At 33.2% G+C, this 14,829-nt stretch overlaps 1 protein-coding gene across 2 annotated transcripts in view; it reads left to right on the top strand.

Annotated features, from left to right (window-relative positions):
* Window positions 1–14,829, top strand: part of LOC136025300 (nucleolar protein 56-like) — an 86,990-nt gene that overhangs the window by 71,405 nt on the left and 756 nt on the right. For both annotated transcript variants that reach the window (XM_065701194.1, XM_065701195.1), the window contains exons 5-8: window positions 2,264–2,516; window positions 6,242–6,424; window positions 9,620–9,713; window positions 12,576–12,828. In XM_065701194.1, coding sequence (XP_065557266.1) covers window positions 2,264–2,516; window positions 6,242–6,424; window positions 9,620–9,713; window positions 12,576–12,828 — 783 coding nt within the window. The remainder of the gene's footprint in view (window positions 1–2,263; window positions 2,517–6,241; window positions 6,425–9,619; window positions 9,714–12,575; window positions 12,829–14,829) is intronic.

Here is a 14,829-nt window from a genome sequence, read left to right as displayed (position 1 = left end):
AAGCCTTCCTCTTTACACCTTTAAACCCTCTTTACATACCTAAAATGTATTTAGAGGAGTACGAAAAACAGAAAAAATTAAATAAAATGAAAACAATAAACAGGAAAAGCTCACAAAAACACAAACAGCATCTCAGCTACTTTCGCACTTTTCCCCTGGGGCTAAGGGGGGAGGGGTCATGTTATATCTAAAAGCATATTTATTGGGCCTTCTAACAATGATGAACAAAATGGCTATCTCAAAATTTTGATGGAACGATTTTGAGAAAAAGGGGCATGGGAGTGGGCCTAGTTGCCCTCCAATATTTTTGATCACTTAAAAAGGGCACTAGAACTTATAATTTCCGTTTGAATGAACCCTCTCCTGATGTTCTAGGACCATTGGATCGACATGACCACCCCTAGAAAAAAAATAAATAAACAAGCATCTCTGATGTTTCCTCCAGTAAAAGAAACAACAGAAAATTCTACTTTTTTGCAGATAAGAGGTCGAAACCTCTCAAATTAGGTTCTCTGATACGTTGAATCTGATGGTGTAATTTTTGTTTTTACTCGGCTCTAAGGGGGTATTTCCCCTTTTTGTAAAATCAAGAATATTTTCTCAGGCTCGTAGCCTATAATCTGTAAGATAAGACTTTATGAAACTTGTATATTTGGAATCAGCATAATAAGCCGATTCTTTTGGTATCAAAATTCCGCTTATAGAGTTTGGTTTCTATAAAGCCGCGTCGCTCCTTGTTTACAGTTCGTTACCACGAACTGTTCAATATAAAACGTTTCAATACTTCATTGACATTTAATGCTATTTTATATCAAAATATAATGAAATTAATACTAATGACTGAATATTATTATAATAATAATGACAAATATATAAAAAAATAAATATATAATAATAATAAATAAATTTAAAAAAACGTATTAGGAAAATATTTTATTCTATAAAAATGTTTAAACGCATGACAATCTGCTTTATTTACGATTGGACAAAGGAAATTTCAGGACCTTTAACAAGTCCAATTTTTTTCTAAGAATACAAAAATGATTTGAGAGTTTAAAAAATTTAAATTTAATATAAAATATATTGTTGAATTTTCCTAGTTTTAATGAGTAGCCCCGTGCTTCCAGTGGAACTGATTTATTTAATTCCTGTTAAACTCATTTTATACTCTTTGGATTGTCCAACCAAAAGAGATTAACCCAAGTTTAATTTTCTTTTAGCACTCAATTTTCTCAATTCCGTAAGCAGTATTTAGTGGTGAATACATGTTATTGTTACTATCATTATTACTATGATTTACTTAGTTGGAAGAAAAAATACAGACAGATAGAAAAACAACTTGAACATATGCAAAAAAACGTTACATGATAATACGCAAATAGAAATCCAAATAAAAGCATAAAAGTGACTAATTTTCAGGTTTAAAATAGGAAAGAAGAGAGAAAATAAAGAGCACAACAAAAAAATGAAAAATGGGCTTACCGCAGCTGGAAAAGGATGAATTGTGGAATTTCGGTAATACACTAGTCTAGTAAGTCAAAATTTGATCAAAACTGGACGCTAAGTTTTAAATCAGACTGGGGGAGGAGTGTGCGTAGCTGTGTTGCCCTCGGGTGGCTTAGTGCTACGATTAGTTGTTAGTAGTAGTAATAAGCTTTAAACCTACTGAATGAAAGAAGCATTACTAGTCATGGACAAAAACAACGTTTAAATTAAAAAGGAGAAGTTATAAAAAAAGTTTAGCCTGCGAAATAATTACTCATGCGCAATTGAAAAATTGCCAAATGAAATGTGAAAGCTTAAACTTAAAAATAGACTACGCTTGGTTTGACCATTGTAATAATTGTTCATAGTTGGCAGTGACAGTATTTATCAATGGATTGATGTTTGATTTTCGCAATAAATCTGGTGAGCGAAGCTCCTTTTCTTTGATATAATCGGCGATTTTTCGCTTACCCCTTCATATTAAATCTACATGCCCTTTTTCCACAAAAGAATAAGAACCTTTTGGAACTTTGGGAATTGGAAATGCTACATTCTTAAACAAGGCTTTTCAGTAATACTGTTTGATCAAGTTCAACCAAATAGTTGATATTTTTTTATTGTAATGCAGTTGCTATAAAACTGATAATTTTTATTAAATTACTGTGTTTTTATGTTGTCAATTACCAATAATCTTCACTGTATGGCAGAATTTGGGCTTTCAGAGTTCTGAATAAATGATTTTTTATAAGCATTGTTTTTTTGTTTGTTTTTTTTTTAGGAATGGACATATCTCCGATTGATTTGATTAATATTGAAAGATTTGCAAAGCGTGTTATTGGTCTGGCTGAATATCGTTTGGAGCTGGCAGAATATTTGAAATCAAAAATGCACCAGGTTGCTCCAAACTTGGCAACACTGATTGGTGAACAAGTTGGTGCTCGCCTTATTTCCCATGCTGGCTCATTAACTAATTTGGCAAAGTATCCAGCCTCAACAGTTCAAATCCTTGGGGCTGAAAAGGCGCTCTTCAGGTTAGCTGCTTCGTTTTTTGTCACTGCCCCAATGCTGAATGTCTATATTATTTATCACTGTGAAAATTTCGTAAATGGAGCTTGTAGGTTTCAGCTGGTAGGAGCAGCGTTTGAACCTAAAACGAACAGAAATTATTATGTATATAAGGGGGTTCATCTCCGCAATACCTCACTCTTTACGCTAAAGTATTTTCAGTAGTTTCAACTATGTATTCTACGGCCTTTGGGATTAATGAGTTACTCTTTAAGAATTGGGACAAAATTAAAGCTTTAGTGTAAAGATCAAGGTATTGACGAGGGGGGGATCCCATGGTATACGTAATAAAAATATACAAATATAGAAGTTCGTCACGTAAGTTAAGTCGTAAGTTACGTATATTTATTACAAATAAAAACGTTCGTAAGAAATGATAAGTTCTAGTTGCCTTTTTAAGTAACCAAAAATTGTAGTGTAACTAGGACTCCCCCTACCCCTTTTTTATCAAAATCGTCTGATCAAAACTATGAGAAAGTCATTTAGGCAAAAAAAAATCAATATGTTCATTTCGTTTTAATTTTTCATGTCCGGTGGGCTAAAATCAAAACATACATTAATTAAAAAACGTTCACATATTAAATTTTAAAAAAAAAGGTTTTTTAACTGCAAGTAAGGAGCGACATTAAATCTTAAAGCGAACAGAAATTATTTCGTATATAAAAGGGGTTGCCCCCTCCTAAAAGAGTTGTGAGAAAGAGTCAAACTTTAGCGCAAAGAGTGGAGTGTTGAGGGAGGACAACCCATTTCAGATACGTAATAATTTCTGTACGTTTTAAGTTTTAATGTCGCTCCTTACTTGCAATAAAAAAAAAAACTTTTTTTTAAATTTAATATATGAAAAGAAAGAATTTAATAAGTTCAAGTCCTTAACAAAATTTAATTCGAAGTTTTAATGCATATTTTAAAATGAGCCAAGTAATATATATTTACAAATTTTGGGAAGTATTTTTGGCAAGAACTGTGTAGTTGTTTAGCGACACAGCAGTGCTAAGACGAATTGGAATCCATCATGTAACTTTGACCACGCATTAGCCAAACCATGGAAGCTGAAAAAGATGTGGCCGACTGAATGTAAGAGTCTATAAAGGAAGAGAATATAAGAAAGGCTGGACACTTCAGGTTTGGCTAGAATGAGACTAAGAACCTCAAATATTTGAATCCGTTTTAGATGGAGATGGAAGAGCGTTGGCCAGTGTCTTGGTTTCAACTGGCCTAACACTACGATGAGCCTGTAGTAGCGACCTTCAATTTACAGAGGTCATCATCTGATTTTGTTTTTGAGGAGGGGGGGGGTAGTTTGTTCTGCAAAAGGAATATTCAAAACGTCCAATAAAGATTGGAAAGACTTGATCAAATGTAGAGGACTATCCGTTAAAATAGTTTTGAATCGAAATCTTCCCATTTTGGGGGGTTATGTTTCCATTAATATTTTCAATAGGTATTGGCATCAACATATTAAAAATGGCCAGACACTATTAAACCAGACACCATCTTGGCCAAAATATTAATGGAATATATGATTAAAGTGTATTGTTTCCCTCAAGCAATAGAAATTGTTTCCCTCAAGCAATAGTTATGTCTGTTTATTTCCTTATTCCTGGAATCTTTTACTTGATCTTGTACTTCCAAAAGACTGTTTAAGTCGAATTGAATTTTCAGAGGTGTCGACCAAGAGTATGGGAAACTTCTGGAAGTCGAAACTTTTGCTAGTATCGAAGAGAAATACCAATACGTCGTCTTGCATTTGAGGAATCCATTTGACACAAAACTGTTGCACCGTTGTCTTTTTGGATAATTTAAAAGGCGGGGGAGGCTACTGAAAGCATAATTCTGTTTCCACTAGGCCTATAATTCAACCTACTTAACCTGTCCAGACTTACCCGGGGCCTAACTTGTGCAGACTGGATCGTGACTAAGTAATTCGTTTAAATATAAAATACTGGTTAGTTATCACTTACAGATAAATTTCAACTTTAGTCCTATTGACTTGGAGATTAATCATACCAAATACCCAATTTCCTTTGAAATTTTCTGTTTTTTAATATAGTCGCCACACGCTACACTTATTTGGTGATAGAAGTCATGTCTTGCCATATTGAACTGCCGAAGAGCCATCACTTTTGAGTTTCCCCTTCTCTTCGGATGTATATGAAAATGACAAAAATGCTACTAATACTCACGAATCTTTGCTATGGTCCGACACATACCATTGGTACCATACCTATAATTTTTAGCGCTTTCTGATATCCTTTTTTGGTATGTTTATTTGAAAAAATCAAAATTTGCCCTCCCTTTAGATTTGAAATTTCTCCTTCTCCCCAAGTTCTAATTTTAAACAATTTAAAAACATTCTAAAATAGACTGACCTAGATTCTTTAACTAGATTCTTTAACCTCTATTTAACGAATTGTAAGGAACTAAACTTCCCGATATTGCTCTGCAATTTTTTATAGGTGCATCACCATCTTAGAAATACAAAATTCGCATATACCAACATATAAAAATGTACCAACAATTTATGCGAACTGTTAGAAGAAATAATGATGGGAGTGCCGAGGAAATGAGGAAGACTATATGTTGTGGAATGCAAAAAAAATAGTATTTACAGGCTTGCTTACAGAGAAGGGAAATTATAATGTTAATACTGAAACAAATTATTGAGCTCACCCCCCACTCCGCCCTATGGACAAAATATGTGCTTATGACGCTTATTTTCAATATGAGCTCGCCATATATTGGAGACGAATGCCTTCCCAGTAGATATATATCCATAGTAAGATTAATGGCGGGAATATTTAGGTTCTTCTGAGAGAGAAAAAACCATATTTTCATCTGGTATTACTCAGAGAAATCACAAAGTTAATAAATTTTGCTTTTGCTTTACTTTGGGCCATTAAACGAAAGAACTTAGCATATGGGGGTGTACAATAACATGACCGTTATAACTAATAACAACTGTTTAAAAATAAATCAACACGCTTTCTTCCAGAAAAACAGCTCGGATACAAATAAGCTTCCAAAAAAAAGCTCAAAATTTTAGGCGTTCCTTCCCTCCTTCCCTCCCCCTAAAAAATAAGTCATAGATGTCACCATAGGAGAAATATGAGCATTAAGGAAAGCTTCTCATTTTCTTTGTCATTGTCCTTTTTGTCCTCAGTGATATCAGTATCCGATTAACATTTTGATAGAAGACTTAGAAATGGAATTGTAAAGGCCTATCTTCTGCAAGAACACTAGCATTCATTTATTGCGTTTTAGCAGCCAATCTGCCCTAGAAGCTATGAAAAAAGAATTATCACTGATTGGATAAAAATAATAAAAAACGGCATAAATGGCTACAGCTAGCAGTGGACGTTATGCGACAGTAAAATATAGCACACAATAAAATGAAATGTAAATGGAAATACTTAATTTTAAACTGTCGGCATTTTAGATTGTCAGCATTTGAGCTGTCTGTCTTTTATTTATTGAATGAGTTTTGCTGTTTGTTTGAAATATATCTTTGTATCTATCTGTTTATTCTCTTCTTTATTATGAAACCTCTCGGGAAAAAAATGTTCAGTCCGGAATTTTGCTGTCTTTAAACCAAATGTTTGATACTTTCTCCTTCTCCATTTCTTATTTTCTCTCTATATCTTCCTCTTCCTCTAAGACTTTCTTTTCTAAAAGTTGTTTGATCTATTCCTAGAGCTTTGAAAACACGTGGCAATACTCCAAAATATGGCTTGATTTTCCATTCCACTTTTATCGGACGAGCCGGAGCTAAGAACAAGGGACGAATCAGTCGGTACTTGGCAAATAAGTGTTCAATTGCAACCAGGATTGACTGTTTCAATGAAGCTCAAACTGATGTTTTTGGTAAAGCCCTGAGGTAAGTTTTCTTTCAATTCTTGTTACATCTGCAAGCGAACAAGTCTCGTTTCAGTGAAAAATCCCTTCCTTAATCTCCTCATAATATCTTCTCTTTAAGAAGGTAACCATTCTTAGCATAACCTGATTCTAGTTTGACGACGGGGAGTTCTGTTGCTGTGATGCTATCGTAACGAACAACTAAGAGAGATAAAACAAGAGAAAAGATAGATAAATAAAGATAAATAAATAAAGATAAATAATAAGATAAATAATAAATAAATAAATAATAAATAAATAAATAAAGATAAAAAAAGATAGATAGATATAAAGATAGAGAAAAGAGAAAGATAGATAAGAGAGATAAAACAAGAGAAAAAAAAAAAATCAAACGAGACTGCGGCCAGTAGAGAGAAAAGAGACGAAAGACTAAAACAACGCGGATATTTCGCCTACGTGTAAACTAGGCGTCTTCAGCACAAGATAGAAAGAAAAAATACTTCACTAAAAACAAATAAAACCACCACTATTATTAATAAATATAGTTGTATTTATTTATACAATTTTCGCTACTGATTCACGTAGGGAAAAGAAGCTATTAGAGTTGCTTCAATGAGAACGTCAAAGCAACTGATGCTATCGTATTGTGTCCTTGAGTGCGGTTACTTTTGGAATGACGCTAGCCATGGCAACGTAATCTTCGCCCAAAAGCTTAACATGCTCGTTATTTTTGAGTTGCCAAATTAAAAAAAATATATATATGCTTAAATTTATCTCTGAATAATATCAAATTATACAAGATCCAAAATAACTACGATGTGCATTTAATAACCTGTTTCCTAATTTGTTATAATAAAAAAAAACTGGTGTTTTTTCAACCGAAAGTAAGAAGCAACATTGATACTTGGAAAAAACTGAATACTATTAAGTATTCAGGGGTTTATCCCTCCTCAATACCTCGTTCTTCACGCTAAAGTTTTTAGTATTAAAAAAAAACTCTTATTGATCTACGATCCTTGTGTTTCAGGATTTGTTCTCAAACAGTTGGTTCAAAAAGTTATATTTTTGGTACCAAAACTGTGAAAAGTTATACTCAAGAGTGAAGTATTGAGGTGGAGGCAATATCCCTCATATACGTGATAATTTCTGTTCAATGTTGATTTAAGTTTCAATGTTGCTCCTTACTTTCAGTTGAAAACACTTGTCTTTTTATTTAATTCCTTGTAGTCATATATATATATGTATATATATATATATATATATATATATATATATATATATATATATATGTATATATATATATATATATATATATATATATATATATATATATATATATATATATATATATATATATATATATATATATATATATATATATATATATATATATATATATATATATATATATATATATATATATATATATATATATATATATATATATATATATATAATGCCAGGATATATATATATATATATATATATATATATATATATATATATATATATATATATATATATATATATATATATATATAATGCCAGGAAATCATACTCCCTTTCCACGGAATAATCCTTAAGGCAATTCCATCCCGGTGAAAATCTTCCCTGGACAATACTATTAACATCTCATGTAAAATTGAGTTGGCAAAGAGAAAGTGAGACAAATAAAAAGAATTTCGCATAGGAATTCTGGCGAATTTCCCCTAAAAAATTCATTCACGGGAAACTTCCCTCTCTATGGAAAGTTCTCCCTGTGGAAAATCTCCCAGTAGAAAATTCACCCTTTCCCACCCGAAAGATGAATGCGTTATTTCCAATAACACATACTATACGTAAACTATGTGCAAATTTAATAACTTCAGAGACCTTTTCCCAGGGGCTGTGGAAGATCATTTTATCTCCAAATGCATAGTTATTGGATCTTTCAACTATGCTGATCAACAAGGCTATCTCAAAATTTTCATGGAACTGCTTTGGGGGGAAAAGGGGCGTATGAGGGTGCTAGTGCCCTCACTCAATCCTTTTGACCATTTAGAAATGGCTTTTGGTCATACAAATGGCACTAGAACTTTTAATTTCCGTTCCAGTGAGCCCTCCGCGTTTATTCTTGGACTATTAGTTCGATAGGATTGATCCTGGGGAAAATAAACACGCATCTGTGATCTTTCTTTTGGCAAAAATACAAAATTCCATATTTTTTAAGATAGGAGCTTGAAACCTCTACAGTACTGTAATATGCTGAATCTGATGTTGTAATTTTCATTAAGATTCCTTGGCATTTAGGGGATGTTTTCCCTTTTTTTGAAAATCAGGCAAATTGTCTCAAGCTCGTAGCCTTTTGGTAGATAAAACTAAACTTAACGATTCTGACATGTTTAAAATCAGCATAATAGACTGATCCTTTTGATATGTCTAATGATAGCGAAATCTCTCTTTAAGTGTTTTGGTTACCATATAGCTGCGTCTCTCCTTACTTACTATTCGTTACCACGAACTGTTTCATGAATTAGCAGGGAGCCGTCGAGAGAATATCCTTCAGTGTTTAAATCATGAACAATTTGAAAGTGTTTACACTATCGGATTATATCCGTCAATGTAGCTACTTTCGAAATTGTGCTGCCCATGATGAGATCACCAAAAAGCTTAATAATTATCTTGTCTTTGAGTCACCAAAATTTTAAGAGGTGTGTGTTTCGAGGGATGTTCCTTCAGCGTAGTTGTTTGCCTAAAAAAGCAGTTTTACCGTGTATGACACCCCCTATCTCACCCAAAGGCTTGAACCTGTTTATATGTGACCCTTCTTTGGTTGTCTTTTTGTTTATCTTTCTTTATCTTTTGTTTTTGTTTATTATCTTTTTTATTTGTTTTTATTCATTTTATCTTCTCCTTATATTATTTTGTTTTGTTTATTTATCATTGTTTTCTTTTGAGGAAAATTAAGGTAACCAAAAGCAGCAAAATACGTGATTAACAAGGTGTTTTCTAGGCTTCAATATTTACTTTTTTGTGAAATTAGCTTATTCATGTTCTTTCGTATAGCTTAAAATCATTCATTTGTATTTTATTATAGTAAATCGTTTTACTGCATATTTCCTATTGGAGATAAATCTCTTTCTCTGTTCTATTTATGTGTTGATAAAAAATTAGAAAAGTGTTCTTATTATGGCAAGTTTGTTTTTTTATTATAAATCTTTTTTCTTTTAATTCCCAGAGACCAAGTTGAAGAAAGGCTAAAATTTTATGAAGACGGTGAGCTTCCAAGAAAGAATGTTGATGTCATGTGTGAAGCAGTGAAAGAAGCTGAGGTCAGAAAACAAATTGCTTTATGTCTCTCTTCTTCTCTCTCACTCTCCCCTCTTCGTTTCTCTTTCTCTCCCCCATTCTCTCTGCCTTTTTCTGTTTTAATTTCATTCCAATCGAACCCATTTTGTAGTTTTTCCATTAGTATAAGTTTTACTAAATGTTGTTTGGAAATGTGTCGACAGAATGTTAATTAAAAAAAAAATAAGATTATATATATATATATATATATATATATATAAATATATATATATATATATATATATATATATATATATATATATATATATATATATATATATATATATATATATATATATATAATTAAAAAGTTGACCGGCAGCGCTGATTAAATCCAAGGAGAAAAAAAATTATTTTGGACATTTACCATACGTGTGAAGCTTCTAGTAAACTTTAAAATATAATTTAGCTTCCTTTCATGCCAAAAATTACTATGGAATTGAAAAAAAGTTTGTGTATGTAGTTTCTACTAGTAATTTAGAAATTATGAATTTCTTAAACTCTGGTAAAGATAAGACCCCAGTTTCTCGTCAAAGATTGTATCAATGTACCATGTGATTGCGGCAATTATTATGTGGGTAGAACCAACCAACATTCGGAAAAACGCCTGGAACAATATAAGGATCATGTAACCAGAGTTTCAGTTCTAAAACTGTTCATAATTCTTTTGATTTCAGTTCAAAGCAGCCATGTTTTCGAAAACTCTAACCATGCAACACTTTTTGAAAATACCGCCCTCATTTAGTAATGATTTGGGCATTAAACAGGTTGTTTAAGGGGCAATAGAAATTCTTACGTTAAGCAATAATACTTCACTAAACAGAAATTTGAGAGAGTAATCAATTAATTACTGAAGAATGCACAAACTTAATTAAAAATGACCTGAGATATTGCATAGTAAAACCAATAGTTAATACGAATGAACTTGCATCGAAGGACCTTTTAAGTGATCTAAAAAGCAAGAATTGTCTTGAGAACATGCTCCTGGCTTTTTTTTTCTTTTTTTTAATGAACAAAAGAATTGCCTTGTTTCGTGTTTGTTTTTCAGCTCTAGTTGAACTTCCTTTAAGTGATGATGCTGGGACTGTTTTAACTTTAGTTTTTAGCTTTAATAGTTTAGTATTCTGTCATAAGTCTAACTTCATCTGTTTGTTTTTGCTAATGGCAGCATCTTAGATTAGCCGAAATATTCATTTAGCAAGATTTTCACTGTCTTAAAATAATTCTTCTTTGCTTTAAATTTTGTTATTTGTATTATGGAACGACGGTGTGGTCTTGTTTGTTTTTGACTTGCTCTCTTCTTTTTCAATAAAAAAAATTATTACTTTTAATTATTAATCGGGCACAGTTTTAAGTTTGGATTATTCTGTAGACGGTGTTTACCCCCCCCCCTTCCTGGAAAATGTCTCCTGTCGAAAATACCTCCCGCCGAAAATCCTCCTTTGGAAAATACTCCTCCCCTCCCCTTCTCCCCATGGCTGGATGGTCTCCAATCACTTTCGACTTATATACAAAGGACTTGGAAGTCTCAGTTTCTGATCTAATGAGCACCCTCCGAAGTTTCTGTAACCATGAGGTGGAGGTGTAGATGAGAAAGGGGCACTCCCCCTCCTATACGAATAAATTCCCCTTATTTAGGGGTTTAATGTTACCCTTTACTCTCGTAATACCAGCGTAGACCAGAAATTATAAGGGAATAGATATCAATTTCGTGTTTTTTAAACACGAAACCATCCCCTCCCCCACCAAAAAAAGTACTGGTTACGGTACTGAGGATTATATATCCGTTTCTAGCTTCAGCCCTCTTCTCGTCTGTCCACTAGAACTAATTCAGTATTTGGGTGATGGCTCAAAGAGAACTGGGATGTTTTGGTATTAAACCTTCCTTTGAGAACCACCCTTTGATGTATCGCCCTCCCTCCTAATCTAAAAAAACAATTAGTGAACCCTGTTATAGAAGTTTAAGTGCCTTTTTAAGTTTATTTTTTTATTTATCCACTGCCTACAGGTATGTCAATTGACCATTGTAATTTGTCCTTTGGAAACAGGATCGTTTTTTGTGGGGGAGTTTTCAGTTGGGAGCAAGTTTTTGAAATAGTTTCTTTTCAATGAGGATGTGTTTTCCATGGTGGGGGGGTTTCCGCGGGAGGTAAACGTCTAGAACCGGATTATTCTATGCAATCGATTTAAAGAATCAATCCATACAGAATTACATCACTTTGGAGAACCTAATGAATAGTAATAAGGTGATTGATATTCGTGGCAGGAATTATGTCAAACTTAATTTTGATAGTCCTTTCGGTATTTTGGTCTCTTACTTTAACTTTGCAAAAGATTTAAGGAAAATATATTAAGGATGTGGGACCTATCTACATCGTTTTCTCACGCCAGAAAAATGTTATTTTGCCAATTTGGTTTTTCAGATTGAGTTTCTTCTTTTTTTTTTTTTTTCTTAACATATTTATTTTCTTCTATTTTATGATGTTTTTAAAGTATTTTCTTATGTTTTTTCTTCCATAAAGTCCCTATGTGTGATAGTCAGTCTCACTTATTCACAAACATACAACAGGAAGGGGGATTCTTTTAATTGGAGATGCATCAAAAAACAGAGCAACATTGAGGAAATATAACTAAAACAGCAAACATATAAATGACACCTTTTGACAAAGTGTTGTTAAAAATCTAGGGGGCTTTAGCCCCCCCCCTCCCCCTCACTTGATGCTACTGTGTAAAGCCGAAATGTTTAGGCTTTTTGGTTATTTATTAACTGTCTTTATTGGAATTTTAATCCATTGCTTATAAATTTCCATGTTTGTTTTCTTCATTCATCCTTCTTGTGGTTTTAGGAGGTATTCAAATCATTGTCCAAGAAGAAGAAGAAGAAAAAGAAGCGGGAGATTGAAGCTGGCTTGAATGGAACATTGGAAACAACTCATGACGAATCTGTAGCAGCGGAAACACCTGGTAAGAAGAAGAAAAAGCTAGAAATGGAAGGAGAAGAGGAGCCTGTTGAAAATGGTGTAGAAGCAGAAGAAACTCCTGGCAAAAAGAAGAAGAAAAAGAAGAGAGTAGAGGAAGCTGATGAATCCAATATAGCAGGTAATGTCTTAAACTTAAGGTTTAATTGCCATTCTAAGATTTTAGTGTATCAATAATAGACAGCAATTTTATTTTTGTTCCATGGCTGAGATTCAGCTCTATCCATCTACCGAGTAATTTGTTTGAAATTTAGTGTACATGGTTTTTTGGATTGGAACTACTTTTGAAAAGTGAGATATGTGATTGAAAATCCGCTTGAAAATGGGACGATTTTCCGACTTTTTAAGTAGTAAAACCTACCTTTTAAGTATGAAAAATATTTTCACTTGAAAAGTGAAAATACGCTTGAAAAGGGGACGATTTTTCTACTTTTTAAGCAGGAAAAATATTTTCACCTGAAAAGTTAAAATTTAAGATCGAAAAAACGCTTGAAAAGGGGACGATTTTTTCTACTTTTTAAGCATGTATAGGTCTTCCCACAGGAAGTAATATCAAAATTGGGACTCTGTGAGAGGATAGATCGTAGACTACTAAATCCAATAATACAAGTTTCTTGTCCTTTTGATGGAAGTGGCGTAAAATCGCTTGTCTCAGAGGAAATTTATACCTCAATTTTCAGCAAAAACTTTCAGTATGGTTGAAAAATATTGTCTTCCTATTCTTGTAAGCTGAGCACTTGTTTTGACTTTTTTCTGCCGGGCGCTGCTCGGCGTAAAGAGTGACTTTTATCTCTGCAATCCGCTTTGGTCCATGGAAAGCATTTGCGCGTTTCACTTGGTCTGATGTTTGCTATCGCCAGGAATTCATTTCTCGCAAATTAACGGTCCTGTGTCAATTCTAAATTCTTAGTCAACCTACCTAAGACAATGGTAAGGCATGCCTTGTTTACCCCTCATTTCAGGCAATCTAACGGTCTTGTGTCAATTTCAAATAAATTTAAATAAGATAGTCATACTTCCGCCGTTTACCCGTGCCATTTAACCAAATACTTGGAAAACTATAGGCTCTATGACTATCTACCTTAGTTCTTCTGTCCTAGGAATGACGCATGGACGGATCATAGATAGACTTATCTATTGACAAATGAAATGATAATCATTTTTATACAATCCTCATAAGGGCCAATGCCAGATTAGTCTCTCACTCAATCGGACTATCTGTCTTGGCTTTTTAAATGAACCAAAATAGATGTATCAATGCGCAAGAAAAATTATGAAAAATAACAAAAGAATTTGAGTGAATATGTACGTCCCCTGAACAACGTTCTTGTACGTTTTTTATACGTTATCTTAACAGAATGTCAAACGGGTAAGTGCTGCACTGTTACAGGTTCTTATTTTTGTCTCCAAGTCTAAGACGAAATAAAAAAGAAACTGAGAGATATCAAATTACTAGGAGTGTCTAGAGCAGGAATTCCCAACCGATTTTGGGCCACGGCCCACCTAGGCATTTCTAAAATTCTGATGCCACCTTGTAATTTTTTGATTTTGTTATTCAAAACTTTACGTGTATTCACCTGAAGTAAGCTGAAAAGGCCATTAGATTGGTTAAGTTTTTCAGATCATCCTCAAAGCATATTTTATACAAATGAAAAATATAGTCTGAATACAACACCGTGTATACAATGCATGGCGTCATTCACATTATTTGTCCTTTTTTAAATTAAGGCTCTAAAGTATAGTTAGCCGAAGGGTGCACGTCCTGTCTATGACCCACCGATATATTGCCATGCCCCATCTGTAGGGCATGGCAATATATCGTGGGGTAATATAGCACCACAGTCCCACGTTTGAAATCACGGGTTTAGAGAGAGGAGAGGGAGGATTTGTACTATGGAGGTTTTGGGTCGTAGTTTTGGGTTTTCATACTTTTTTTTGTCTATTTTGCTTATTTTTTTTTCTATTTTTTTTTTTTTTTTTGTCTATTTTGCCTGTTTTGGTTTAGTAGAAAACAAATTTCTGGGAAGAAGTCAATATGCATATTAATAAGACGGCGTTATGGAACTCTTATTTCTTCATTGTTAATTATAAGCTTAAAAATTCCAAAAACATGAAACCGTAA

The sequence above is a fragment of the Artemia franciscana genome, chromosome 3, assembly GCF_032884065.1.
Source record: "Artemia franciscana chromosome 3, ASM3288406v1, whole genome shotgun sequence".
Lineage (NCBI taxonomy): Eukaryota > Metazoa > Arthropoda > Branchiopoda > Anostraca > Artemiidae > Artemia > Artemia franciscana.
Note: the sequence above shows the minus strand (reverse complement) of the source record. Positions and strands in the feature narration are given on the sequence as shown.